The sequence below is a fragment of the Peromyscus californicus genome, unplaced genomic scaffold (assembly GCF_007827085.1).
Source record: "Peromyscus californicus insignis strain IS unplaced genomic scaffold, ASM782708v3 Scaffold_2__1_contigs__length_46816999, whole genome shotgun sequence".
Taxonomy (NCBI): domain Eukaryota; kingdom Metazoa; phylum Chordata; class Mammalia; order Rodentia; family Cricetidae; genus Peromyscus; species Peromyscus californicus.
In genome coordinates this window covers 43460842-43487686 of record NW_026294540.1, presented here as the reverse complement: position 1 = coordinate 43487686, position 26845 = coordinate 43460842, and the positions used below count along the sequence as shown (strand labels likewise).

Sequence of the window (26845 nt, the reverse complement as noted above, 5' to 3'; positions counted from 1 at the left end):
ACACAGTGTGCGCAGAAAGAAGGTGAAGGACACAGAGGCCGCTGCAGTCATAATGGATTGACAGGAAATACAATGAAAAGAGCCAAATGAAAGCACAAATATGCCCTGTCACACAAGACAACTGGCACTCCTGAGGCGGGCGGGCGGGGCTCCTAAGGAGGAGACAGGCAGGCGCAGAGACATGAGCACTGAGTGTGCCGCGGAAGGAGAACTCTCAGAAGCTGTGTCGGGGCTGAGAAAGGCTTAGCTGAGGGCGCTTTCTCTTCCGGGGCCTTCAAAACAAAACACCAATACAACAGAAAGGCTAGTGAGCTGCCAGAGAAGGGCGGGATGGGAAACTGAGGAAAGAGCCTGTCCCTCACCATGCACTCCTTTGTTGTTGTTGTTTGTGGGTTTTTTGTTTCTCGAGACAGGGTTTCTCTGTGTAGCTTTGGAGCCTGTCCTGGAATTAGCTCTGTAGCCCAGGCTGGCCTCAGCCTCCCGAGGGCTGGGACTAAAGGCGTGCGGCATGCACTGCTTTAAGAGTGGGAAACAGTGCCCTGTTCCTACAGCATCCCGTCCCAGAGGGGACGGGTGTGGGGGACGCTGTTAGGTGCTGAGCAGTCCAGGAGGAACGGAAGTCGGACAGAGAGCGCTGGTTTGGGAGAGACTGGGCCACTGCTCCTGTTAGGAGGGTCTCTCACAGGCTACACTTGACCAGCCACACGAAGGCACCAGAAGCCACCGTGGCTGTCCGGGGAACAGTGAGTGCAGCCTCAGAGACTGCAACCAGGCCATGTCACATGGCTGGAGTGCAGCGGGAGAGCTAGGAGCTGAGGGTCTGGATACAACAACCGACGAAGAAGTGGAAGGCTGTGCAGCCCCCACAGAGATGGCGGCTGGACTCTGACATGTGCGCAGCACTTCTGTGGGAAAGGAGACAGCCTCGTAGATAAACACACAATAAAACAGGGAGGGACCGAGTTCACGGTAAAACACCTGCCTAGCACTGTGAGTCTTCAGTCTGATCCCCAGAGTTACAAAACAACAAACAAGTAAGAGAAAAGAATCCAGCCAAGATGTTGGAGAATACTAAAAGCTGAACAGATTGGAGGTTTAAGTGTTCCACTAATATAATTATTTGATCATAGTTACTAAAAACAAAAACAAAACAAAACAACAAAAACTCTACAAAGTTCAACAGCACAGAACAGAATATAATCCTTCTCCTTAAATACTATCAAATTGCTTTTTATTAAGAAAAGAGGCCGGGCGGTGGTGGCGCACACCTTTAATCCCAGCACTCGGGAGGCAGAGGCAGGCAGATCTCTGTGAGTTCGAGGCCAGCCTGGTCTACAGAGCGAGATCCAGGACAGGCTCCAAAGCTACACAGAGAAACCCTGTCTCGGAAAACAAAACAAAACAAAACAAACAAACAAAAAAAAGAAACGAAAACAAAAGACAAAACAAAACAAAAAACCCAGAAAAGCAAAGAGGCTAACGGCCAACAGGATGGCCCTGAGGGTAAAGGAACTCTGCCATCAAGCCTGCTGACCTGAGTTTGATCTCTGGGCCCCCTGGAGGAAGAGAGCAGACTCCTATAGGTTGTTCCCTGACCCCCACATTCTGCTGGCACACCCACACATACACAGAAACACACATACGCGACCACGAAGGTCACTTTCACAGCCCTACACAGCGTATCAGCGTAGCCCCACTAGTTATTAAAGCTTGACAGGCAATGGTCTTCGAGAGAATCAACAAAAGACTACGCTAAACACACTGCACATTACCTGTTGTTTTTACAACAGAGACCACAACTCCTACAAGGTCCACTTCAGAACAAGGAGGCCGAAAGGGCGGCTCTAACAATCTGCTGAAGCGAAGGGGCTCCCTGGGCTGGTACACCTGGGCTAGGGTTTCACTGGCAGCCTGCGGGAAACAGAACAGTCAGCGTGCGGAGGCTCTGGGAAGCGCTATGCATGTCTCAAGACAGAAGTGTGTAAGGAGAGGTGCAGACCGGCAGGTGCTGATACTGAGTTCTTCTCGTAGCTGTTAACTGGACGCCAACTCGTTCCAGTTTACTTCTAGATTTCGATACTGCAAGATGGTAGATCCTGTATCTCTTTCCTTCTGTTAACAGGGACTGTAGGTCTGAAGACGGACGCCAGATACTCAACAGAGCTGTTCAGAGAGAGGACATGACAGGCACACTGGTGAAGCCAAGGTTTCTCCTGCTCCGTCGGTGCTCACAGCCCATTAACTCACTTGATATACATGAATTGATATTTCACTTGTCATTTGTAAGCTTTTTTGTTTGTTTGTTTTTCAAGACAGGGTTTCTCTGTGTAGCTTTGGAGGCTGTCCTGGATCTCGCTCTGTAGTCCAGGCTGGCCTCGAACTCACAGAGATCCACCTGCCTTTGCCTCCCAAGGTGTGTGCCACCACGCAGCATAAGCTCACTTTTTAACTTAACAAAATTGATCAAACAAAACAAAACCCGAACTTTGCATACTCACATGATGTTTCCTCTCCCTTGTAGCTTGTCACACGCAGCTTCCACACAGGTGCAACATCCCTTGCCAGGCCCTCCTCCTGCTCAGCGGCCTCCAAGGCCTTCCGGAACTCGGACTGGATCTGGGCTTGTTTCTTATCGTTCAACCTTTGTCTGTGGTTGTTCAAGGCTCTCAGCTGCTCTTCACTGAAACAACCCTGTGACCACTGAAAACATCAGAGGGCAGCCACAACGGCAATCCCGCCTACCCCAACTGGGCTGCCTTATGTGAGAAGAAATGCACCAGACTGGACCCAGCTGAGGGTGTGTGCCGATCATTCATTTGATCACACCAGGCTCTTCGGGACCTCACACTGCCTGTGCCCTTGTGACAGACCCCGAACACTTAGTGTTCTTTAACCACAACCGCACGCCTACACTTCAAATGGCTGACATGAACGGACACTGACAGAACCACGGATGTTTCCTGGCAAATGCCCTAATTCACTTGATCTTCCCAAGCATGCCATGACTTGTGTGCTATTGTCGTTTCCACACATGAGCTGATGAAAGTGAGGCACAGGGGGTCAGTAACTGCACAGGTGACACGGGAGGGGCTGCCTCAATGGCTTTTATCCTTATCTCCCGTGGAAGAAATTTAATTTAATAATTTAACTTAATAATTCATCTTTGGAAGAGCAGATACAATTTTTGAAGTTTTTTGTATGTTCATGTATCTATGTGTGCATGTAGAGCTGTAGTTACAGGTGGTTGTGAAACGCCAACCACGGTGCTGGGAACGCAATTCGGGTCCTCTACAAGGCTCTGAGCATTCTTAACCACTAAGCCATCTCTCCAGACAGAATTTTGCTGTGTCTCCCAGGCACATATCTTGCCATCCTGCTTCTCGGTCCCCAGAGTTCTTGGAACACAAAATGTGGCACACAGCTGGCTAAAAATACACACACACACACACACACACACACACACACACACACACACACACACATTCATATTTATTTTGGGTGTGTAGAGGTCAGAAGAAAACTGGAAGGAGTTGATTCTCTCCTTCCAACACATGGGTCCCAGGGACTGAACCCAGGCTGTCGGGGTTGGCGGCAAGAGCCTTTGCCCCCTGAGCCATCTCTCTGGTCTTTTGCCTGGCATTTTAAACCATGTTATTTTAATACATGAAACTCATTAACTTTTTATTCTCTATTTGATACAGAATCAGAAACTTGCCACAGGAGTCATCTTGGAAGATGTAGCAGCATTTCCACAGGGGCTTGCTATAACGGCCAGCGTGAGTACAGCTTCCCACAGCGCTGGGGACTGAAGCTTGTCCCCGGCTCCTCCTCACCTCAAGGTGCTCCGGGTCTGACGCACTCTGCACTGCTGCATAGAGCTCCGCACCATCCTGCAGAGCATGGACCTGCTGCCTGGTGAGTGCACGGGGCGGCACGCACCGCTGTGCTGTGTCTTCTGGGAGGAAGGAAGCAGCTTTGATTGGCTAAACCCAGACCTTAGGAGCGAAACTACAAAGTCAAGCAAAAATACCCAGAGGAGAGAGAACAGGCAATCAAAGGCCACCAAGAGCAGTGGGATGGCCCAGCTGGTGATGGTCCCAGTTACCAAGCCTACCAACCTGGTCCGATCCCCAGAGCCCACGAGGCAGGAGGGAGCTGACCGTAAGTTGTGCTGTGACATGCACACACAATCAATGAATGAATGGAATACAAAAATATTTTAAAAACCACCTATCTACTAAAAGTTTCCTTGTTTAAAAAAAAAGAGAGAGAGAAAAGAAACTGGCACATTCTGGGTTACAACGTCATACACAGGTTTATGGAAATAGATTAATTTGTAACTTGTAATTTAAATAACTTATTTCTCATATTGATTTACTTACTCAGGAAAACTATAATCTGGTGATAATTTTAAATAAATAAGATAGTGGAAATCCAATCTTTGTTTTAAAAATTTGCTTGAGTATGTGATGTGTGTTTCTATGAAGGGATGACACTTGTGTGGAGTGCCACGAAGGCCACAAGAATCCTGGGATCCCTGGAGATGAACTATCTCTGGTTGTGGGTGCTGGGAACTGAGCTCAGGTCTTCTGCAAGAACAGGAAGGGCTCTTAGTTACCGAGTCATCTCTCCAGCTCCCTAATCTTTCTACAGATACACATATATTACACCTACAAAAGAATTCTGAGGAAATACACGAAAACAAAATCTTAAGCAACACAAAAGTGATTGGAAAAGGGAACTTTAAGTCATTTATATGTAAAGATCGATGTGTGGGAACGAGCCCTACCTAATTCCTGGAGTTTTGTTCCTCAGACACTCCCAACTTCAATGACACATGCTGGTGCACAGCGGGACAGACTCTGGGGAAGAAGTGTAGCAGGGACCCAGAGGACACTAGTCTGGCTGGCTCCTCTGGGCCACCCTTGTCCTCACACCAGAATTCCCTAGATACTGAAACCCAGCTTATGAATTCATGCCTGGGGGGCAGGCCTGCACCCCAGCTACTCCGGAGGCCGAGGCAGGAGGATCAGAAGTTGAAGGACTGCCTGAGCTAGAGTACAAGGCCAGGTTCAACAACTTTGTAAGATCCTGCCTCTAAATGAAAGCGCATGCACGAGCAACAGAGACAGACAGAGACAGAGAGAGAGAGACAGAGACAGAGACAGACAGAGAGGGAGAGAGAGAGAGAGAGAGAGAGAGAGAGAGAGAGAGAGAGAGAGAGAGAGAGAGAGAAAACTTATTTAGGGACCCTGAAAAACGCTGTCCCCTTTCACTGTCTCCGACAATTACCTAACAGCTCAGTTCTCAAAGAAGCAGTGACAGCCAGGGTCAGTTCAATTTTCATTTCTGCATGTGTGTGATATTTTGTAGGTTAAAAAATCAGATGCAGAATTAAAAAAGCATCAATTACTAATAAGAATTCACGCAGTTATAAGCCGTTGTGAGAAACAACAATTTGTAACCTGAAGCCCACTTTACCTTCACGGTCTTTAAACTCTGCCTGGATTTTGGTGAACAAGGCCTCCAGTTTCTTCTGCTGGGCCCCTGCAAACCTCACTGCCTCCTTCTCCTCTTCCCTCTCGTTACGAAATATGTACAACCCAGACGCCGTCTTCTCCACCCACTGACAATGTATTGAGAACAGGAAGGAACATTCAGATTCTCGCCAAAGAAAGAAACCACACAGTAAGCTTCAAAACGCGCCCTACCTGTAGAGGGTACACTCTCTGAATGACGACATCCACACAGCCAACGCTTCCTCCGTCACAGAACAGTGAGGACAAGGGCAGAGGGAAAGGCCTGGGGTCGCGAAAGAACCCCAGCTTGCTGTGCCAGCGAGCGGGCCGTGTGCTGTTGGCGGAAATCTGCACGAGTTCAAGAGCAGCAGTTAAAGACATACTGATTCTACTCTACAACTCTGGATCTTTTGGGATGGTTTGAGAATATTCACTTGAGCTGGCAGTGGTGGCGCACGCCTTTAATCCCAGCACTCAGGAGGCAGAGGCAGGTGGATCTCTGTGAGTTCAAGGCCAGCCTGGTCTACAAAGTGAGTTCTAGGACGGCCAGGGCTACACAGAGAAACCCTGTCTTGAAAAACAAAAAAAATTCATTTGTGTGTGTGTAAGGGGTGGTGATAAAAAGGTGGTTCAGCAGTTAAGAGCATCTGCTGCTTCTGCAGAGGGCCTGGTTCAGTTCCCGGAACCCACATGATGGCTCACAGCTCCGGTTCCAGGGGATCCAGTTTCCTCTTCTGGCCTCTGAGGGAACTGCATGCATATGGTGCACAGGCAGGCAAAACACTCATACTCAGAAAATAAACTTTTTAAAAAATTCACTTTTAAATATCTCATAATGATGACTGGTTAAGAAAAAAGTGAGTAAGTAGAAAAACTATACAAAAGGGAAAATACTTCAACATATACTTCTCAAGAATGTTTCTACTGTAGCTTGGGTGTACCACAGAGCACTTGCCTAACATGTGCAGGATCTGATCCCCTAGCAACACACACACACACACACACATACACACACACACACGTGTGCACACACTCACTTCTGCCACAAAACATAAATGTTTAGGTTAGCGGGTGGGAGAGGGCCCCGTTGGAAAGGCGCTTGCCCTGGCCGCATGAGGATCTGAGTTTTAGCTCCAGAACCACTGACAAGGCTGGGAGTGGAGGCAGGCACTTGGAATCCCAGTGCCAGGAGAGGAGACAGGAGCACAGGTACCTAACTCGATTCTGAAACAAGACTGACTCCTATTCAGTAACTGTAACTGCATTTAGCTCAAGAAATAGCTCTGCCTCCCCTAGCCAGTGAAAACTCTTAGAAAAATTTGCTTCCTATATTACCAGTACTTTGTCAAGAGATGCTATCCTTTATGTCAAAAGTAAACAGATTTCAGTTAATTGCCTCTCCAGACTATACCGGACTCACAGGCTGGTTCTTGCCCAGATGTGCAGTTTAATTTACCTTTAGCCTAAGAGAGTCCGGGGCTTCCAGAGGTGCACAGGCATCAGGAGAGCCCACCAGCTCTGCCCCGTAGGTAATGATCTTCTGACCCACGGTCAGTCTCCCGCTCTTCACAAGAGCCACAAGTGGAGGGTCTAGCTGGGCCTTGATGGCATACCATCCATCTGTGAGTTCAATCGTGTCTAGGCTCTTGGGATCGGCACCACTGGTTTTACTGCCGGAGGTCACAGATGCACTTGTGCTTGGTGACATGATGTCAGAAACACAGAGAACGAGTGTTTTTGTGGCCGTGTCATCCCTCTCCAGGATCTTCTTTAGAGCCGATCTGCTGCTGTTGTCAATTTCCACATCATACCTGAAGATGAAACGGAAATGCTGGTTTTAGGAAGTGTGCCCCTGGGGTCTCACTGTACACAAAGCTACTGAATACTTGAGAAGTGGTTAGCTCACCGGGCTGGAGACACAACATGGCAGTTAAGAGCTTGTGGCACTGCCACGAGGACCAGAGTTCAGGTCCTAGCACCCACACAACAAGCTGGTGTAGAGCACGTGCCTGGAACCCCAGCTCTGAGGTAGCTGGAGACAGGGGGATCGTCGGGGATTGCTGGCTTCCAGACTAGCCAAGGTTCAGGGAGACCCCACCTCAAAGGACCAGGCAGAGCATGCGAGTGGAGGGCACCAGATGCCTTCTTCTGCCTCAGGCATACATACAGGAAGACGCATCTACACATGCATATGAGTGCATGGGTATACCCAGGTGCACTCACAAATAAATGAATAAATATTTTTAAAAATGAGTTCATCAAGCCAGGCATGGTGGTGTACATCTTTAGTCCCAGCACTCAGGAGGCAGAGGCAGGCCATTCTCTGAGCTCAAGGTCAGCCTGGTCTACACAGTGAGTTCCAGGACAGCCAGTACTGTTACACATAGAAACCCTGTTGCAAAAAAAAGCCAATATATATTTCATCAAAGAAATACTGAAAAGATAATTTTAAGAATTAAGCTAGAAGGCAGGCAATGGTGGTACAAACCTTTAATCTCAGCACTTGGGAAGCAGAGGCAGGTGGATCTCTGAGTTCAAGGCCAGCCTGGTCTATAGAGTGAGTTCCAGGACAGCCAGGGCTACACAGAGAAAGCCTATCTTAAAAAACCAAAAGAAGCCGGGCGGTGGTGGCGCATGCCTTTAATCCCAGCACTCGGGAGGCAGAGCCAGGCGGATCTCTGTGAGTTCGAGGCCAGCCTGGACTACCAAGTGAGTCCCAGGAAAGGCACAAAGCTACACAGAGAAACCCTGTCTCGAAAAACCAAAAAAAAAAAAAAAAAAAAAACCAAAAGAAGCCGGGCGGTGGTGGCGCACGCCTTTAGTCCCAGCACTCGGGAGGCAGAGGCAGGCGGATCTTTGTAAGTTCGAGGCCAGCCTGGTCTACAGCGCGAGATCCAGGAAAGGCGCAAAGCTACACAGAGAAACCCTGTCTCGAAAAAACCAAAAAAAAAAAAACAAAAGAAAAAAAAATGTAGCTAGACATACTGGTTTTTTTTTGTTTTTTTGTTTTTGGTTTTTCAAGACAGGGTTTCTCTGTGTAGCTTTGGTGCCTGTCCTGGATCTCACTCTGTAGACCAGGCTGGCCTGGAACTCAGAGATCCACCTGGCTCTGCCTGCCGAGTGCTGGGATTAAAGGTGTGTGCCACCACCGCCCAGCGACCTACTGTTTTTTATCGTTAAAATGAGAATACTGAAGACAAGAATGTTTTATTAACAATCTTTAAATACTGGATCAAATTAGTAATTCCCATGTCAAGAGGTCAAAGAGAGCATGGGAGAAGGGGGAAATCGAGGCATATGAACAGTTTCCTTAAGTGGGGCTGTCACTCACAACTGGTTCATGCGCCATCTTTGAGATGGAAGTCACAGGCTGCACAGGAACCTGCAGACTGCACGCACCGTCACTTTAACTTGCCTGTATTTTAGCTGAAGCAGCACTCTCTCTGGGTTTAGGCATCTGTTCGCAAATTCCTTAGGAAAAGCAAACTCCATAGCCGCCAGTTTCCACACAATCCACCTGTAGTGATTGGAGACCCAGGCGCTCGAGAGCAGCTGTGGATCCACACCTGGAGTGTCACACAGAGCCCTGCACCAAGAAACATACGAGACAATAAAACACAGAATCCTGTCGGACTCCACAGCCATCGCCTCTTCTTCTGCAAAACCATGCAGGAAGCTTTTGGGAGGATACACCGGGAAGCAATGTTGTACAACTCAGCTGCTGATGTCTAAGTGCCGAGACTTGCTAATTATGTACCGATACTGAAATATTTCTGTTTACATTTCAGTGCTTTGTTTTTTTTAAATTTTTTCACTTCTTAAAAAACAAACATTTTATTGATTCGTTGTGGATTTCACATCCTGGATCCTGGTCCCACTCATAATGCTCATGCATTTACGTGTCATCCCTGTGCAGGGCCACACTCATCTCGGTACCGTCCCAATTTCAGTGTATGTGCTGCCAAGCAGGCACTAGTGCTTGTCCTCTTACCGTGTGTTACCGCCACGTGAAAGAGGAAAGGACACAAGTGGGGCTACCACAAGGAAAACGCACAGTGAACTACTTCTACTATAATGTATGAAAGTATAGCCGATTTAAAAAACCAAAAAACACACTTCATTAAGTCTCAGGATAAATCACATTCAATTTTCAAAAGATTTCAAAAGAATGTTTAGTGAATCAAAATACACTTTAAAAGATTCCTGATTTAAAAAAAAAATGACTAGTGACTTTTTAGCTTCAGAGCCATAGGAAAGACAGGAGAGAGGAAACAGGGCTGGAGAGATGACTCAGTGGGTAAGAGGATCTGAGTTCAAGTCCCAGCACCCACATGGTGGCTCACAACCATCTGTAATGAGATCTGATGCCCTCTTCTGGCACAAAGGCATACATGTAGATAGAGCACATTAAAAAAGAGAAAGAGAGAGAGAGAGAGAGAGAGAGAGAGAGAGAGGGAGGGAGGGAGGGAGGGAGGGAGGGAGGGAGGGAGGAAGACAGAACAGGCAAAGGTTAACAGAAACCCTCTTTCTGCACACAGCACCTATAAAATTCTTCTTTTCCAGCCTTCCCATCATTGGAGGGGATCAGCCATCCACCGTCTGCCAACTGAACGCCCTTTCCAGAACACAGATCTTCTTTACCAAAATAATCCTGAAGGTCAAACTGAAAATACTCAGCGTTTTTGCTGTTAATGTTTATGCACTCTTTAGACACGCCATACATGTAGAGCTGTACAAAACAAACAATAGAAAAATGTGGTAATAAATAAATAAAAATCAAATACAGTCCTAGAATATAAACTGAATTTATCCAGACCTTTTCACTTAAATACTAAAATAGTCATTATAAAGCTATTAACTGGTCCAGGAGTATAGCTCATTGATAAAGTATGTGCTTAGCATGTGAAAAGCACTGGCTGTGAAACACACACACACACACACACACACACACACACACACACACACACACACACACACACGGACGGACCCGAACCCCCTCTGCACTAGAAGTATAATGTTTATAAACAGCTCATGTATCTAGAGGTGCTCTCCCTTTTCATCTCCTCTCCTATCTCCCTCCTGCTAGATCGACCACCTGCAGGGGCGGGCTGCGCTTCTTCAACAGTCCCTCCATAGAGTAAACTGAGTGCAGCACAGGTCAGCATGGCCCCTGCACCGGCACACATGCAAATTCACCAAGAGCTCCGTGGTTTCAGCCCACTGTGTTGTACAAAGGACACGTGCTAGTGATTTCTCCGAAAGGCAAGGGAGGGGAGGTGCAGGGCACTGCAGGAGCTTCCTCTCAGCCCGCACGCCCGCCCAACCCCGTGTCTGTCCCTCAGGCAGAGCGGCTCTGACCCCTCTCTGTGCTCCAGTGGGAAAAATGATGGTGCATTTCTCAAAGGGGCTGTGAGGCTGAAGGCAGCCGTCACCGAGACATCTGAGGTGACAGAGCTTCAGTCCACACCGTTAGCACCACTGCTGCTACTTTCGGCCTTCTACTCTGGAATATTCCACAAACAGTAGTGTCTTCACTAGACTCAAACATCAGCACCTCTAGAAACCGCAGGGCTATCAGTCACTCACACTTTAAATCAGGGCTGATTCGACTCCTCCAACACCTAGCTCAGAGCACTTACACCACCAAAGCAAGAAAGATCTGAAGCACCACCAGCAGTTTTGAAACACAGATGACTTTGGTGAGGGTAAGACATGCCTGGCAGAGGCCAGGGAGGCCACTGTAGGCTGATGAGGAAGCAGAATCGCTTTTCATTTGCTCAGCAGTGATTTGTTCATTCTCCACACAAGACAATTTGCAGATCCTAGCTAACGGCAGGTGGTTTCCCTTTTGCTGTAAAAGATGTTAGCATCACAGCGTACCTGCTTATGAGAACACGCAGAAGGAACCCGGCCTCCTACTGCGGCCTGCAGAGAGATCCGAGGCGGGGTGGATGATTTTGTAAGATACAGACTGCCTGGCTGGGGACAGAGATGGTGCCTTCCTTTCTCTTTAATTCGCATATTCTGTAGGTCTCTGGCATTCTGGAGGCTTGTCATTAAATCTGTTAAAGGACAGTTTGCAAAAGTGAAATGGATGCAAAGTTTAAAGGGCACAGCCTGGCTGGGCAGTGGCAGCGCATGTCTTTAATCCCAGCAATTGGGAGGTAGAAGCGGGTGGATCTCTGCAAGTTCGAGGCCAGCCTGGTCTACAGAGCTGGTTCCAGGACAGCAAAGGTAACACAAAGAAACTGGGTCTCCAAAAACCAAATAAACAAACAAACAAACAAATAATAAGCTCCAGCCAGTCACAGAGGTCTTGGACTATGTACCTAATGGTCCTTTTATTTGGGGGGACAGGTCTCACTCAAGCCTACGCTAGCACTGAGCTCCCAGCACTCTTCCTGTCCCAGCGTCCTGACACCGGGTCTATACGCCAGCTGCACGAAGTTGTTCTTTTTTTGAGACAGTGTCTTGCTGTGTAGCCCAGGACAGCCTGGAACTCCCAGTGCTCCTGACTTAAGACTCTCGAGTGGTGGCGTTACAGGTGTGAGGACACTTCATGCCTGGTTTTGCACCACTATTATGTTTGTCTGGTGTGTGCGTGGCGTGTGCACACATGCGCACACGCACACATGCAGTGAAGGCCACAGGTTAATAGGGAGTGTCTTAACCCGTCGCTCTCCACTTTGAGACAAGGTCCCTCACGGTTGCAGAGCTCACCCATTTGACCAGGCTGGCCAGAGAGCGCCAGGAATCCTCCTGTTTCAGCCCCACTTCAGCACCAGAAGCACACATGTGTGCCACCACATCTGGATTTTATATGGGCACTAGAAATCTGAACTTAGTCCTCCTCATACTTGCACGGCAAGCACTGCATCCACTGAACCCGCCTCCTACCTCCTGACTTTTGTTTAAAAAAAATAAACAAAATAGAAGAAAACAAGGAAGCCTGTGAGTAGTTATTTTGAAAGAAACCATGAGAACAATTTGAACCTAACCTTTGGATTCAGAAAACCTGAGATGTTAAAAAAGTTTCTGAACTGACTAATCACCATAAAAGGGATGAAGTGCTCAGGAAACATTAACAGGAGAACTAGCTAATGTAGTGGTTCTCAACCTGTGGGTCACGACTCCTTTCCAAGGCCTCCTAAGACCAACAGAAAACACAGATGTTTATATTACGATTCATAACGGTAGCAAAGTTACAGTTAGGAGGTAGCAACGAAATTCACTTTACAGTTGGTCACCACATATGAGGAACTGACTGTACTGAAGGGTCGCAGCACTGGGAAGGTTGGAACCACGGCTCTAACCGAAAGGTGAGACCCAGGACTAGCAGACGGCCCAGCAGGTAAAAGTGCACCCGCACAAGCCAGCCGACCTGAGTTCAAATCCCAGAATGCACAGCAGAGGAGCGAACAACTGCCCACAGCTGTTCTCTGGCCACCACATGTGCACTGTGGCTCTTGTACCTGCACACACACAGGATCCAAGATTTAACAACTCAGGACAAAACCAGGTCAAACAAATGCCCTCGGTACCTAAAGGCTCCTCGTCACACTCTGTGAAGGGTCTAGTGGCCTCCTGACGGAAGCTGCCCTTGTCAATCAGACGGACGCCACTGTCACGCACATCTTCCCTGTCTCCGTCTCTGCTCTTCTGGTTCTTTCTCTCTGAATTAATGTTCTTGCTCTTACAATGTTCATCTCTGTGCAACTGCGATTTCATCTTGAAAGGTGGGATGAAGACTTTGGCGGATCTGCCGGTGACTGAGCATCGTGTCCTTTCATCTCTAGTGGCAGAGACTGCGTGAGTCAGCGGGAGTGAAACCATAGCACTGCCTGAAGATTTCTCCAAAGCCGGCCGCCCAGAAGGCTGCCCTTTAGACGGAAGTCCTTGAGCAGGAGCGGGAAAATGTACACTCTGCATTTCGTGCCTTTCTTCACTTGAGCTGCATTGGAGAGAGAGTCAAGTCTGCCTGTTTGTCAGGAAACGCGTGCGTGCGTGTGGTGAGCCTGTGCACTGTGCACTCTCAGCGTGTGTCCCTCCCGCTCTGCACAGCACTCTCCTCTTCCTGCCTCCATCCGCCTGTGTGTGTGTGTGTGTGTGGGGGGGGGTGCCTGCTAGTAATTCAGTCTTCCAGTTTCCAATCCAGCCTCTCTCTTTTCTCTCCTCCAGCTATCTATACATGTTCTAGCACACATTTCTAATTCATTCTAAATGAATCAGAGCTTAACATGAAAAAACAAAAATCACCCTTTTCCTAAATTATACTAAAATTAAAAAAAAAAAATTACATATCTTACCAGAAGGGTGCACAGGTAACCGGCTCTAGAGACACATGGTGCGTGAACAATCTTCTGTCTTTTATTGTGCCTAAAAAACCCCACTCTACAGTATTAGTGAAAGGTAGAAGGTTTTAGATGCCATTCGTTTATTACATATTACTATAAATGTTCATGAAATTTTGATAGACATTGAAGTTTCCAATGCACATTACGGATATTTAATAAGTAATTATTGAATACACTTCATTTGCAAACTAATTACTATAAACCAGATGATCTGCATTTCAAACCTCAGAGAAATCAGCTTTAAACCTAGTACAGTGGTGCTAGCAATCATTACAGTTAGCTAACGGCCAGCGGTAGTATCAACTCTAACGTTTAGATTTATGAAGGTTCAGAAGCAAAGCTTCAGACAGTATTCTTTCTAATATGTAATTTAGAGCTATTAGACCTCCAGTTTGTACACAAATTGGGGATTAGCCGAATAAACTAGGATAGAGTCACACCATCCAGAATGCAACTATGTATCCATGTAAATAAATAGGAAAGACATTTACATAGTCAGTCATCAAGCGGCATTCCATCTAGCTTTGCAGAGTGGCAGTATCGTAGTCAGTGAGGTTTATCTGAGGCATGATCATAGCTAATTGAAAACTTGAAATATAGTTGGCACTGGCAACTCCATATTTCTCTAAGGAGACTGTCAAACAACAACAACAACAACAACAAAAACAGCATTACCCCCAAAAAAGCAAACAAAGTACAATAATGCAGACAGATGTTATTAAAGACTGCCTACAAGAATAAATTGAAAACCACTGAGAAGAGGTGGGGAGATTGGAAAACAGATTGGAGTGTGCCTGGGGTAGATTTAAGACTCCTCCAAGTCCACCTTTCCACAGAACTTACGAATGAGGTATGCCAATGTTTTGTTTGTTCATATGTAAGATTAAAGACTAACAAAAGTGGGGTTGGAGAGACAGCTCAGCACTGCCTGTACTCGCAGAGAGAGGACCAGGGTTCAGTTCCCACCACCTACACGGTGACTCACAACTGTCTCCAGTTACAGGGGATCTGATGCCCTCTTTTGACCTCTACACACACCAGGCACACACACGGTGCACATACATACATACAGGCAAAACGCCCATACAATTAGCGACAAAAAACAAAACAAACCAGCAAAAAAGCAAAGGAACCCCCCCCCCACCCCAGAAAATCCTAAAGCTGGAAACAAGTGAACTTAACCTAACTATCAGTTCTGCACATGCAGAATTATCCTGACTGACATCTGAACACAGCACAATGACAATACATCTTTACGGACTTAAAAGGACAAAAATGGCAAAGAATTCTGAGGTCTCCATATATGTATGTTGGGAATTTGAAACTATTATGTCTATTCTGTGGGAAGGCGTGTATCAAGGGTGGTCTAAGGAACAGAGGGCGAGTGCCCACATTGCTCTTAAAAGGACCTGCTATCAGCACTGTGTCTGTTCACTGTCCAAGACCCTCTGCACTGCTGGTATACCTTCCTACAGACGCCCGTCTATCTCAGGTCCATTTTCAGTTGGGCTGAGACTCAGCACCTACTTTTTCTGGCCAGAGCATTACCATGGGCACCTGAGAGAATGAGAAGAAACCAGTTACTCAGACTTCGTCTTTCTAGAACTGATTCTACTCGTTAGTGTGTGTGTGTGTGCCCGTGCACACGTGCCCGTGTGTGACGGTGTGCGGGTGAAGGTGACAGGACAACTTTTGGAGGTCAGTCTGTCCTAAAATGTGAGTCACGGGGATTGAACTCATGTCTTCACCAGCGGAACAATTTCACCAGCCCAAGGTTTTTTCAAACAAATGAAATAAGGTCATGACTACAAGGAGGACAGCGACAGTATTTTTGCCTGAGGTAAAACTGAGCTTTCAGCCAACAAGGAGAATTTAGGGAAGTTTGTATCTGGTTCTGTACATTTCCTAATAAGTAAGACTTTTCAGACTAAGAAGTAATGTCACTGACAACAGTGGATAATGTTGGGGGATAAAAGTTGTCAACTTGGAGCTGGGAAGTTGACGCATGGGTGCTGATGCTCTCTCACAGGACCTTGAGTTCAGTTCCCAGCACACAACTAAAGGGAACCTGATGGCCTCCACCTCCAGGGAACCTGATGGCCCTGGCCTCCTCAGGCACTGCAGTCATATGCACAGACGGACTCCTGCACGGGTACACACACACACCACACACATACACACACACATACACACACACACCACACACACACACACCACACACACACACACAAAATAAATGATTTTTGTTGAAAAAAGAAGAGGAGAAAAAAACAACTGTATGCAGTGAGTTGAAAGATGAGTCAAATCAGGACTAAAAAATGCCCACCTCGATGGGCAGTGATGACACACGCCTTTAATCTCAGCACTCAGGAGGCAAAGCCAGGTGATCTCTATGAGTTTGAGGCCAGCCTGGTCTACAGAGTGAGTTCCAGGAGAGGCTCCAAAGCTACAGAGAAACCCTGACTCCAAAAACTAAGGAAAAAAAAAAAAAGCCCACCTCATTTGGTAGCTGGGATGTGACTTAAAAAGACTGCCTTGGCCGGGCGGTGGTGGCGCACGCCTTTAATCCCAGCACTCGGGAGGCAGAGGCAGGTGGATCTCTGTGAGTTTGAGGCCAGCCTGGTCTCCAAAGCGAGTACCAGGAAAGGCGCAAAGCTACACAGAGACACCCTGTCTTGAAAAAACCAAAAAATAAAAAAATAAAAATTAAAAAAAAAAAAGACTGCCTTTGACAAACTGCTGTGAGTCACTTCACAGTTTCCTTACGTTTAAAGTCACTATCTCGTAAGCAGCCTACCCTTGACAATTAGCGCTTTCTCGGTGCCCTACTAGGCATCATGGACGAACCATCCATGGAACAAATGAGGCGAACGAATGTGTAACATGAAAGCACTCTGTAGACACGAGAACTACGAGTGAGTTTAAGAGTAACATCAGAGCACGTGTTGAGGGGAAAGATATGAATAAAAACAAATTTACCATCTGGAGCACTTTTTGAAGGCTTTAAGGATTTTCTTCTATTTTCTATTATCCTGTCAAATTCATTTAACAAACTTCTTTTAATTGGGGGTTGTCCTAAAAAGAAAATTCCATACATGTTTGTGATTATGCCAGTTTTACGTTTTAAAAGCCTAGCTTTCACTTTTTAAAACTAAAAGTACTGACTCATACATGTTAAGCAATGAAGAAGAAACCAAACCCCACAGTTTAAGTCTTGTTAAATTTGCTCACAGAGTGAACCTGTAGACTACTTGGTGAAGTGACCCTGTGTCTGGCAGGGAGGCTTGGCGTGTCGTGAGCTGACTTCCAGCCCCCCCCCCCCCCCCCCACGCCACAGGATGGCGCTAGAGAAGAAGACAGATGGGGGCTCTGAGGCTCTGAGGCCGCAGCTTGTTTCAATCCTCCTCAAGGGGGGACGTTAGTTTTGACATCTGTCCTGACTGCGGTGTCAGCTGACTCCATACTTAAGATTCCTTCTAGTCTCAGACACGACCAAAAACGCACATTTCGGATTAACCGAGTAGTGTCACCATGTCATTAGATACGTTCTTAAAAGAGAAATTAGAACACTGTCCAATGGCATGACCTGGAGTTGGGGGCCCGCTGGGAAGATGGCTCAGTGGTTAAGAGCACTGTCTGCTCTTCCAGAAGACCCAGGTTCAATTCCCAGCACCCACATGGCAGCTTGCTACCCTTTGTAACACCAGCTCTCAGGGATCCACTCTTTTGACGGGCACCAGGCATGTACATGGTGTATTGATATATATGCAAGAAAAACACCCATATACATAAAATAAGGAGTTTTGAAAGAGAATAGGGCATTATTTATTAATACAACTGCTTTTAGAGTATTTCTGAGGGAAGCAAGCAAACACTAAGTTCTGCATAGATAAGTAATGTGTCAGGTTCAATGTTAAGTAACTTATTTTAAATTTTGTGATTTAAAAAATTTAATCAATTAATGGATGGATGTTTTTGAGGCTGACCTTGAACTTAAGGCAATCCTCCTGTTCAGGTTCCTGAATGCTGGGATTACGGTTACTATCAAATATCAAACCTGGCAGTACTAAGCACAACTGTGTCTTTACAATTCTTGTGAGAGGTAGTAACTACACTTTACGGAGAGGGACACAGGCTCAGAGAGATGAGGTGACGTGAGGGTACCGTAACTAAGCAGTACTCAGAACTCAGGAAGTCACAGGGTTAGTCTAGAAACCAGCTCCTAACTGCCACTCACGGGAAATGGTAACATTACACCAGCTTTGTGGAAAATCAGACGTCTTAACATCATTTCTCAACTAACTACTAGCAATCTCTAAAAATACACTAAAGATCCTTAAAATATGACCTGTTGGTACAGACAGTGCAAAATCACTGTCCTCCAAACTCTACAGAGAAAAAAAAAGGTCTTTATAAACACTGTAGCCCATGAGACGACGGAGGCCGGAACCCTTGAGCCCAGACCAGCAGAGCACAGAAGAAGTGAATCCTTACCAACTGCACCATCAGCCGCTCCTCTTCTTTTCCTAGCTCTCGGATTTAACAGAGCCTCGTTCCGGGGGCAGGTAAGCGAAGAGAATCTGGCATGACTTGGTTCAGAATCCGTCAGATCATCATCCTCCATAAAAGCTTTGGCAATCTCTACCGCTTCTGTTTCAAAACAGTTCTCTGGCTCTTTAGCAGAAGTAGAGCTGACCGGAACATCACAAAAAGCTTCCATTTGACTGGTTTCTGTTTTTACATTCTGAGGTAAGGTTTGTTCTTTTTCCAGGAGATAAGCCTTCTTAAGGGACACTCTGGTTCCTAATGCCGACTGTGTGTCTTGCTTAAACTGAGAGAGTTGGGGAGAAACTTCAACAGACTGAGTAGTGTCTAAAGAACCAATTTCTTTATAGTTATTTGGTAAACTGAATTTATCATCGTAGTTTTTCTGCAATTTAGAGGTTACAGGGTATTCTGGGGTTCTCCTTCCAACACAACGTTGAGGAAGTATTTTTGATACATCTGCAGAAGTAGGTGGATGCTGGAGAGTATGTTCAGTCCTGATCAAGTCAAATTCCTCTAACATTCCCTTAACTTTGTGTAAGGCACTTTCTGAAACTGTGACCCGTTTCCCACCTGCTGTACTAAATCCAGAGAATACAGATGAATTGACATTGTTTGGGAAGGGTTTTGGGAGTGATGATACAGCCTCGGGGTGATGCACCCCGGAGTTTTCTCTTCTCCCAGAGTGGTCCAGAGACACCACGGAAGGTGACTGCTCAGCACCACCATCCACCTTGGAGAGCACTTGTCTCGCCTTGTCTAAAGAAGCATTTGATACCTGTACAGTTTTTCCACTTGCAGTGCTAAAAACCCCGCAACTGCCTGAAGCACAGGCTGCCCGGGGAAGCTCCCTTACAGATTTACATCTATCCCAAGCTCCCAAATTAACAGGAGGTATTTGAGCTCTCTCCAGTCCACACACACTTTGCTTATGCTGTAAAATTTGTTCATTGTGGGTACAAACAAAAGTCTTAGGTGAGTCATCATCTAAAAAGCTAGAACATATAAACTCCTCTGAATTATCCAATGCTAATTTAGGACAGCTTGTCTGGCAAGAATCTGGTTTACTCTTTGTGTTTTGTTTAATTGTTTTATTGCAGTTATCTGTGAGTATCTCTTTCACTGTTCTTACGGTCTCTTGCGAATGAGCTGTAATGACCACAGGTGGGCTTAGTTTACAGCTCCTTGAATCTGGAGGAGCCCAGTCAACGGCTGCATTTTTATTTGCACATGGTGAAGAGTCAGTCTCAAGTTTCGGAACACAGATATCTTCATTTACAGTTTGTGGGTATGTACTTACTTCTTTTGTAGCAGACACACTGGGGAAAATGGCATTGTCCTCAGCTCTCTTCATGTCTGGCTGAGTATCAGAATCAATGTTGTTTTTTGAGAGATATCCCGAGTCATCACGCCTGTTATCACAATGACAAAAACTAGAATGGGCTGGACAGCTGTGACACACGCTAGGGTCACCAAAGAGAGCTGAAGGTCGATTTTCAGAGACACGACTTGTACCAACTTCATTTCTGATACTGTCGAAAGGATGCTCACACAAGGCGTTTCCAGCATAGCCTTCAGTGTGCTCCTTTACACATTCAACTCCGGCAGCATTTCTTTTTTCAAGCTTATCACCCAGTCCTTCTCTGAGCCATTTTCTGCCTTTGGATAGAGAAGACTCAGTGACACAGGCTTCTCCACCGTGTCCTGTATCACACGCCAGCACAGCATCTTCGGTGACTGAGTGGGACAACCGACTCACGCAGCAGGCTGTAGGACTTTTTTCTACTTCACTGTCTGTGTTTCCATGAGCCTCAGCTTTAGAAGAGGTCCCATCTGATGTTCTGAGATCTGCAGTCTGCCTACACAGATGATCACTCTGCGTGGGTAGCACGGCAGCCTCCTCAGAGACAGAGCTCTTCTCCTGCATTTCTTCTTCACACTTTGAGGCAGGTATTTCAATTCTCTCACATGCTAATGTAAGCCCTTCTTTGGAGCTCTCTCTGTCCTTCAAGGGTTGTGATCCTTGATGACTAAAACTGGTGGTTTTCCTAACATACTGTGTCTCATCAAAAAGGTTTTTCACTTTGTCCAAAGATTCTTGTGTAATTCTGACTTTTTTCCCACTAGCTGTATGAAAACCCAATGGAGTAGGTTCTCTGATACTTTCTATTTCACATTCAGGATGCTGCTGGAGAGTTGGTAGTTGACTGACAGTCCCAACTGGGAAACGCTCTTCAAATACCTTTTTAATACTGGTAGTTTCCTTGGGACATGAAATATCCATTTTGCTTTTATTTTTGCCACAATGAAATTTAGAATTCAAAGAATCTGAAAAGATGATCAATTCTTCTGTTTCTTGATTAAAAATATACAGACTTTTATTCAATGACTCCTCGGAGACTCTGATATTTTTCCCACTTGCAGTCTGGAAGGATATATTAAAATCTTTTATACTCTGTTCCCTCTTTCCTGAAGGTAATTGTTCTTTATCTGAAGATTGAATAGAGCACGTCTCCTCGGCTTTCATGACTTCCAAACATGTTAAATCTGATATGCATTCCTTAATCTGAGTGTTTGTCTCCCTCACATACTGGGTACAGGACTCAGGACACTTACTGCACTCATCAGCAGCACGTGGTAAGTCACTGTCATCTTTACGAATATGAACTGTGCCACCTGTACTGGACGTCCTACCCTCAGAGTGCTCAACTTTATAAGCACTTCTCTGAGAACCAGGAGAGCTGTTATCGTCACATTTTGTATCTCTTGCATCATTTTCGGGGTTTTTGTCAACAGAAACACCAGTGGTCATTTCAGCATTATTTTGTAATGTCACTTGGCACTTCCTAGTCTTCCCATCAAAACTTTTATCATTGTTTTGTTTCTGTATCTTTAACACTGAAGCATCAGAATCATGATGTGCAATTGAAGAGAAAGCTCTGGGGTCTGCTTTGGCAGACGTCTCCTCACTGATATTTTCAATGTCACGGAAGAGGTTCACAGCTTTCTGCAGAGCCTCACTAGACACACTAAGCTTTGTGCCACGAGCAGAGTGAAATCCCCCACCCGCCATTTCATTTATATTCGTTAAGAAACGAGAGGTACTCTTGTTACCACTGCCTTTCAACAGGCGAGGGAAGCTTTGTCTACCTCCAACAGAACCTCTACATTTCCTGCTGTGATTGGTCTGACCTACAGAGGAGGAGGAGGGAGCCCCTGTGAGACGAAGATCAACATCTCCCCACTCCTCAGAAGCTGTTCGCATGGCAACCATCTGGTTTCCAGGCACTTCAGGTGTATTACTCTGTGCTACATGGCTTGGCTTTCTGAACTGTGTGAATTCAAACTGACTTCCTGATTCTTCCAAGATAGTAGAAAGTTCTGTAATTTCTGCCTTTTGGCTGGGCGTTAAATTGTGATTTGAATGAAAATCTTGCTTTGAAGATAACACCTGAGGTGATGTGTGAGTATCTTCACCAGAACCAGATGCCCAACTCTGAGAATGCGCAGACACGGCAGTAACTGGCTGCGGATCGAACGTATAAGGTTCACTCAGTCTCTTCTGGTTGGCTAATGGTCCAGCATTCACATCAACACAAGTTAAACTAGTGGGATACTGCTCTTCAATGTCTTTGAAGAACATTTTGCTTTTCTTGATATTATGTTCTGAAAGTTTTATTTCTTTATTGGAAGCTGTTCTGAAGTTACCTCCAAAACTATGGCTAAAAACTGGATCCAAGAATCCTGACCATTTGTCTGTACACTCGTCGGTCCCATCTGATTTCACATCCAAGGAAGAATTCAACTTTAAATCCTTGTCTGCAGCTCCTTTCAGATGCTGCTCTGTGGTACTTCTACTCTTCTCTGAACAAACATGGACCGGAGTTGCGGAGCCTGAGGCTTCTGTAATCAAGGCATGGACTGTTTGCTCATCACCTATGTCTCCATCTACTGCTGTGGGAGCGTCCCTGAGGCCAGGCCCGTTTGCACAGCTGAGATCTTCTTCCTGCAGTTCTGCGGTACTTCCTAGAGCAGTCTTATTACTTTCATGAGTTACTTGAAAGGCAAAATTACTCTCATTGTCTGGGAAAAGTTCAGAACTTATATTGACTGCTACTTGTGAAATAAAAAGCGCTTCTTCTCGGTCCTTTCTTATGACTGCCAGATTGGTATTGTGACTGAACTGAGACCTCACTGGAGGGGACGCTTCTGTTACATATTTTCCAGGTGGCAGAAGCTCTGGGGTTTTACAATTTTCACTTAGGAAGCATATTTTATTTTCCCCCGAGGGGACATGTTTGCTTAAGTCACTATTATCTTCCCAACTCTCACCCTGCAGCTTCTCTGGCATGTCCCACGACACTCTTCCTCTAGACACCACAACTGGCTGTGACAGAGGCACCTTCAAGCTGGGCGTTCCTTCCAGAGACCTTGTGCTGCTGTGGCCACCAGCAGGGTCTTCCTGTAATGCAGAGCTAATGCTGCTGGGATGCACTGCTGCTGCACCTGCTGCACCTGCTGCACCTGCTGCACCTGCTGCACCCGCTGCAGGACGACATGCTGACACCAGGACGCTTTCTTTTCCATCTGAAACTTCGGGGCTCTTTTGATCATCTTCACACTGTTTTTCTGGCACGCACGACAGACAGTCAGTTTCCAGGGCTGTACACGGCCACAGGTTTTCTCCACTGACCACCACTGCTTTGCCATTGAGATCCTGAGCTATCAACACGTTAGTGTAACTACTTTCTGTATCGGAAGCAGTCACAAAGGAGTGGGTCAAGGACAAAGACGGCTCTTCAGAGTCATCCTGCAAACAGCTTCCTTTGACAGAAGCATCTGATAAACCTAAACATAAGAACACAGAGTGACAGAACGGGTTAAAGAACTACTAATGGCACACACTCAACACTTTTACCAGGTTAAAGTGTTTAAAGTAGGAAGCACAAGATGAGCAAGAGCGATAAACAGACTCAACACAGAACCCCACAGTTACCAGTTTGAAGTTACTGAGTTTCCAGATGAAGGGGCTGAGAGGCTTGCTCAGTCAGTAAAGTGCCTGCCTGAATTCAGACCCCTAGTACCCACAGGTACCCACAGAAAAAGCGGGGTGTGGCAGTGTGAGTCTGTCAACCCCAGTGCAGTAGGATGGGGAACAGAGGCAGGCAGGCAGGTCCCTGGAGCGCAAACAGCTCTCGAGTCCTCTAGACCACCAGCCCACTCACCAAGCCATTTACATTTTCTCGTAGGGAGATAAAACTGACTCTGGGTGGTGGGCGTGAGGGGTGGAGTGGAGTCAACAGATCTCCCTTATGTTCCCCAGGTTGTCCTTGAATTCCTACGTTCAAATGATCCTCCTGCTTCAACTTCCCAAGTAAACACCATTTTTAGTTATCCCATTTGTATATAATAAATACTTTTAAGCAGGAGCTAAGTGGTCAGGTTCCTAACGTATATGGATAGAAAGCTGACTCAGGAGCCATGAAGCAGGACACAGACGTGCATGTCTGTGGTCCCAACTACTTGGGAGCCTAAGGCAGGAGGATTAGCCAAGCTCAAAGCCAGCATAGAGCACAAAATGGGGACGGATGGCACGATGGCTCAGTGGGCACAGGCACGTGCCCTGAAGCCTGAGGATCCGAGGACCCACATGGCAGGTCAGACACAAGCTGTCCACTGACCTCCACACATGCGCCCTGTGCCACGCATACGCCCCCCCCACAGATACACAACAAATACTAAAACAAACAAAGCTGATGATACACACAGGGCAAAAGGATCCAACAAGTTTGATCGACACATTTCCAAACCCTGAACCCAGTCTCAACCATAATGTATATAAGCACTGTCTGAGATTAACACCAGGCCTACAAGACTACAGAGAGAAAGCAGGTATTTCTTTTTAAAAAAAATTTCAAAAATCACATATTCAAATAAGAGAACTTAATCTCATCCATAAAACTATATACATGCTAGAAGAAAAAAAGAGGAGTACCTGAATCTGCATTTGTAAACGTGAATGGAGCTTCCAACGCACTTGCTTCGAACTGAGCTGAGGGGGTAGTGAGTTCTGCCTGTCTGCCAGCCTGCACTGCTTTTCCTTGATGAGGTGCACCATCGCTCACAGAGTAAATAAACCTTCTCCTTTTACTTTTGAGAGTGGATATTAGGCCCGAGTTTTTCACTGCTGCAGATGTGTGAGTGACAGGCGTTGGCCAGCTCCCGGTGTCGACCGGACCAGGACACAAAGAATCCCCTCTCTCTGAGCACACAGCACGCAGTCCCGAGAGGCCTGCAGAGGCTCCGGGTTCTTCTGTAACGGCCGAGATGGTCGCACTCTCTGAGGAAACAGTGCCCGGAGACTGGTCAAGCGGCCCTCTCATCTGGAATACAGACTTCCTGACACTCTGAAAGAGGCAGGCTGCTTGACCAGTTCCAGACTCTGCCTGCTCCCCTGCAGTGCGGTCCTCCTGTGATTCAAGACGCTGTCCGTGTTCCTCACCTCCCAGAGTTTTCTCACTGAACATCTTTTCTGGTTCCGGAAAACTAGAACCATGAGGCAAAGAGTTTTCTGAAGTAAGAGAGTCAATACCTTCTTTCTTCATATCTATGAAGTCCTTTTCTGAATTATTTTGGTTACAAGAAGAAATAGGAAGTGGAGGTTTTTCTCCCGGCTGGGTTCCAGTTAGACCAGAGAGGGCTAGCTGAGACCACCCACTGTCTGAGGACTGCACAGCTGCCTGGCAGAGCTCCTCACTTTGGCTGTCAAAGGGCTTCTGGTGCGTCACATCAGGGGCTAAGGGGCCACTATTGCGTGGTTCAATTTCAAGTGCAAATGACTGTGTTTCCTCAGCTCGTCTTCTGGCTTCTTCACTGAACTCACCAGTTCCTACTTCACTGAAGATGTTCTTCCTGGTCTTGCCCAGTCTCATTTTTTGTAGATTTCTGGTTCTGTGCTTAGGAAAACATAAGGAGAAACTATCTTCTTCAGAAGTATATGCAGCTGCCTCCCCATCTTCTAGAACATTTGGCACTGGCTTTCTGAGGCAGTCTTTGAAGCTGTTTGTTTTGCCAGATGAATCCCCTAACATTTTCTCCAATCCTGTTACAATTCAAAACAAAAGCACATTATAACATTTATAATGCAACCATATTCTTTATATTATCACACAATTCTTCTCAGAGATGATTCATATTAAATAATACACAATTCTGCAGTCAGGGGTTATTCTGAATGCCAGCTCTTTTTCTGGTAAGTCACTCTTCTAAAACCCGATCCCAGTGTGCCGACAGTCTTTACTCAGACTCCAATCTCTAATACATCTTTTGTCAGATCTACACAACTAAGGGTCACCTCTGAGAGTGCTATGTCTTCAATTTAATATTCTGAGAATGATCATCTCAGATGTAGCCAATCGACTCTGTATTACTACAGCTAGGAATAAAATCTATGAAGCTAGTTTCTATCTTCTGTAGCCATTGTCAGAGGTCAGAAAGGAAAGCAGTGGCATTTCTCCGAAGAAAAGAACAACGGCATCCATTACGATCAGTAGCTCAACTGAACAGAAATACTTACTGTGACTGAAAGCTTCCCCCTGGGTTTTGTTTTGGCTGTCAGTCACGGAGGGAACTGATCTATCATTCTTTTTCAGACTTTCATTGGGGTTGGAAAAGTGGCTTTTCAAAACCTGCTGAAATTATTTTCAAAATCATTAATTAGTATAACCCTTTCATTGCACTTATATGTGCATGTTACCAAACAGAAAGGCAGAAAAATTTTGTAGGAAGAAATTACATATGAGATCAGGTTTAGAAACATTCTCAAAAGCTTAGGAAAACTATAAATTGTAGTTTTAAAAAACCCAGGACAGCTGGGGCATAGAGACACACACATCTAATCCTAGCACTGGGGAAGCAGAGGCAGGAGGATTACAAGTTTGAGGCCGGAATGATTTATATGACCAGTTTCAGGGTAACCAGGGCTGCAGAGCAAAAGCCATCTCAAAAAAGCCGAAGACAAAACTAAAAACAAACCCAAACCAAAACAACAACAACAAACAGCAGCTGATGGCTAGTGGGGAAGGGGTCATCTGGGTGGAGGGTATGGCCACTGGCAGGCTGCCCATCCTCCACTGCGTGCGTGTCCCACACCCATGTGCATCCAGGGGCACTAACTGGATTCAGGGCATCATTTTAAAACGAAAGAAAAAGAATACATGAAGTTGGGAGTGGGTCATGCTGGGGAGGATCATGGAGGAAGAGAAGGTGAATATGATCAAAATATATACATGTATGGCCACCTCAGAGAATAAAAAAAAAAATTTTTTTTTTTTGAGACAAGGTTTCTCTGTGTAGCCCTGGCTGTATGTATATATATATATATATATATACACATGTACACGTACACGTACACATACACACACACAC

The 26845-nt window shown here is 46.1% G+C and overlaps 1 protein-coding gene and 1 pseudogene across 4 annotated transcripts in view; one reads left to right on the top strand and one right to left on the bottom strand.

The window, feature by feature from the left end:
- Positions 1–26845, bottom strand: part of Brca2 (BRCA2 DNA repair associated) — a 45193-nt gene that overhangs the window by 5699 nt on the left and 12649 nt on the right. Inside the window, exons 9-24 of one of the 4 annotated variants that reach the window (XM_052754595.1) lie at positions 25995–26109; positions 24414–25520; positions 18368–23266; positions 16853–16948; positions 13826–13895; positions 13061–13470; positions 11400–11581; positions 10061–10248; positions 8935–9105; positions 6976–7330; positions 5712–5867; positions 5482–5626; positions 3834–3955; positions 2499–2691; positions 2000–2163; positions 1773–1911 (exon numbers count right to left, since the gene is read on the bottom strand). In XM_052754595.1, the coding sequence (XP_052610555.1) occupies positions 1773–1911; positions 2000–2163; positions 2499–2691; positions 3834–3955; positions 5482–5626; positions 5712–5867; positions 6976–7330; positions 8935–9105; positions 10061–10248; positions 11400–11581; positions 13061–13470; positions 13826–13895; positions 16853–16948; positions 18368–23266; positions 24414–25520; positions 25995–26109 (8512 nt within the window). The remainder of the gene's footprint in view (positions 1–1772; positions 1912–1999; positions 2164–2498; positions 2692–3833; positions 3956–5481; positions 5627–5711; positions 5868–6975; positions 7331–8934; positions 9106–10060; positions 10249–11399; positions 11582–13060; positions 13471–13825; positions 13896–16852; positions 16949–18367; positions 23267–24413; positions 25521–25994; positions 26110–26845) is intronic. The other 3 variants (XM_052754597.1, XM_052754596.1, XM_052754598.1) reach the window with 3 other exon arrangements.
- LOC128121132 (uncharacterized) lies at positions 14394–14507 on the top strand (annotated as a pseudogene).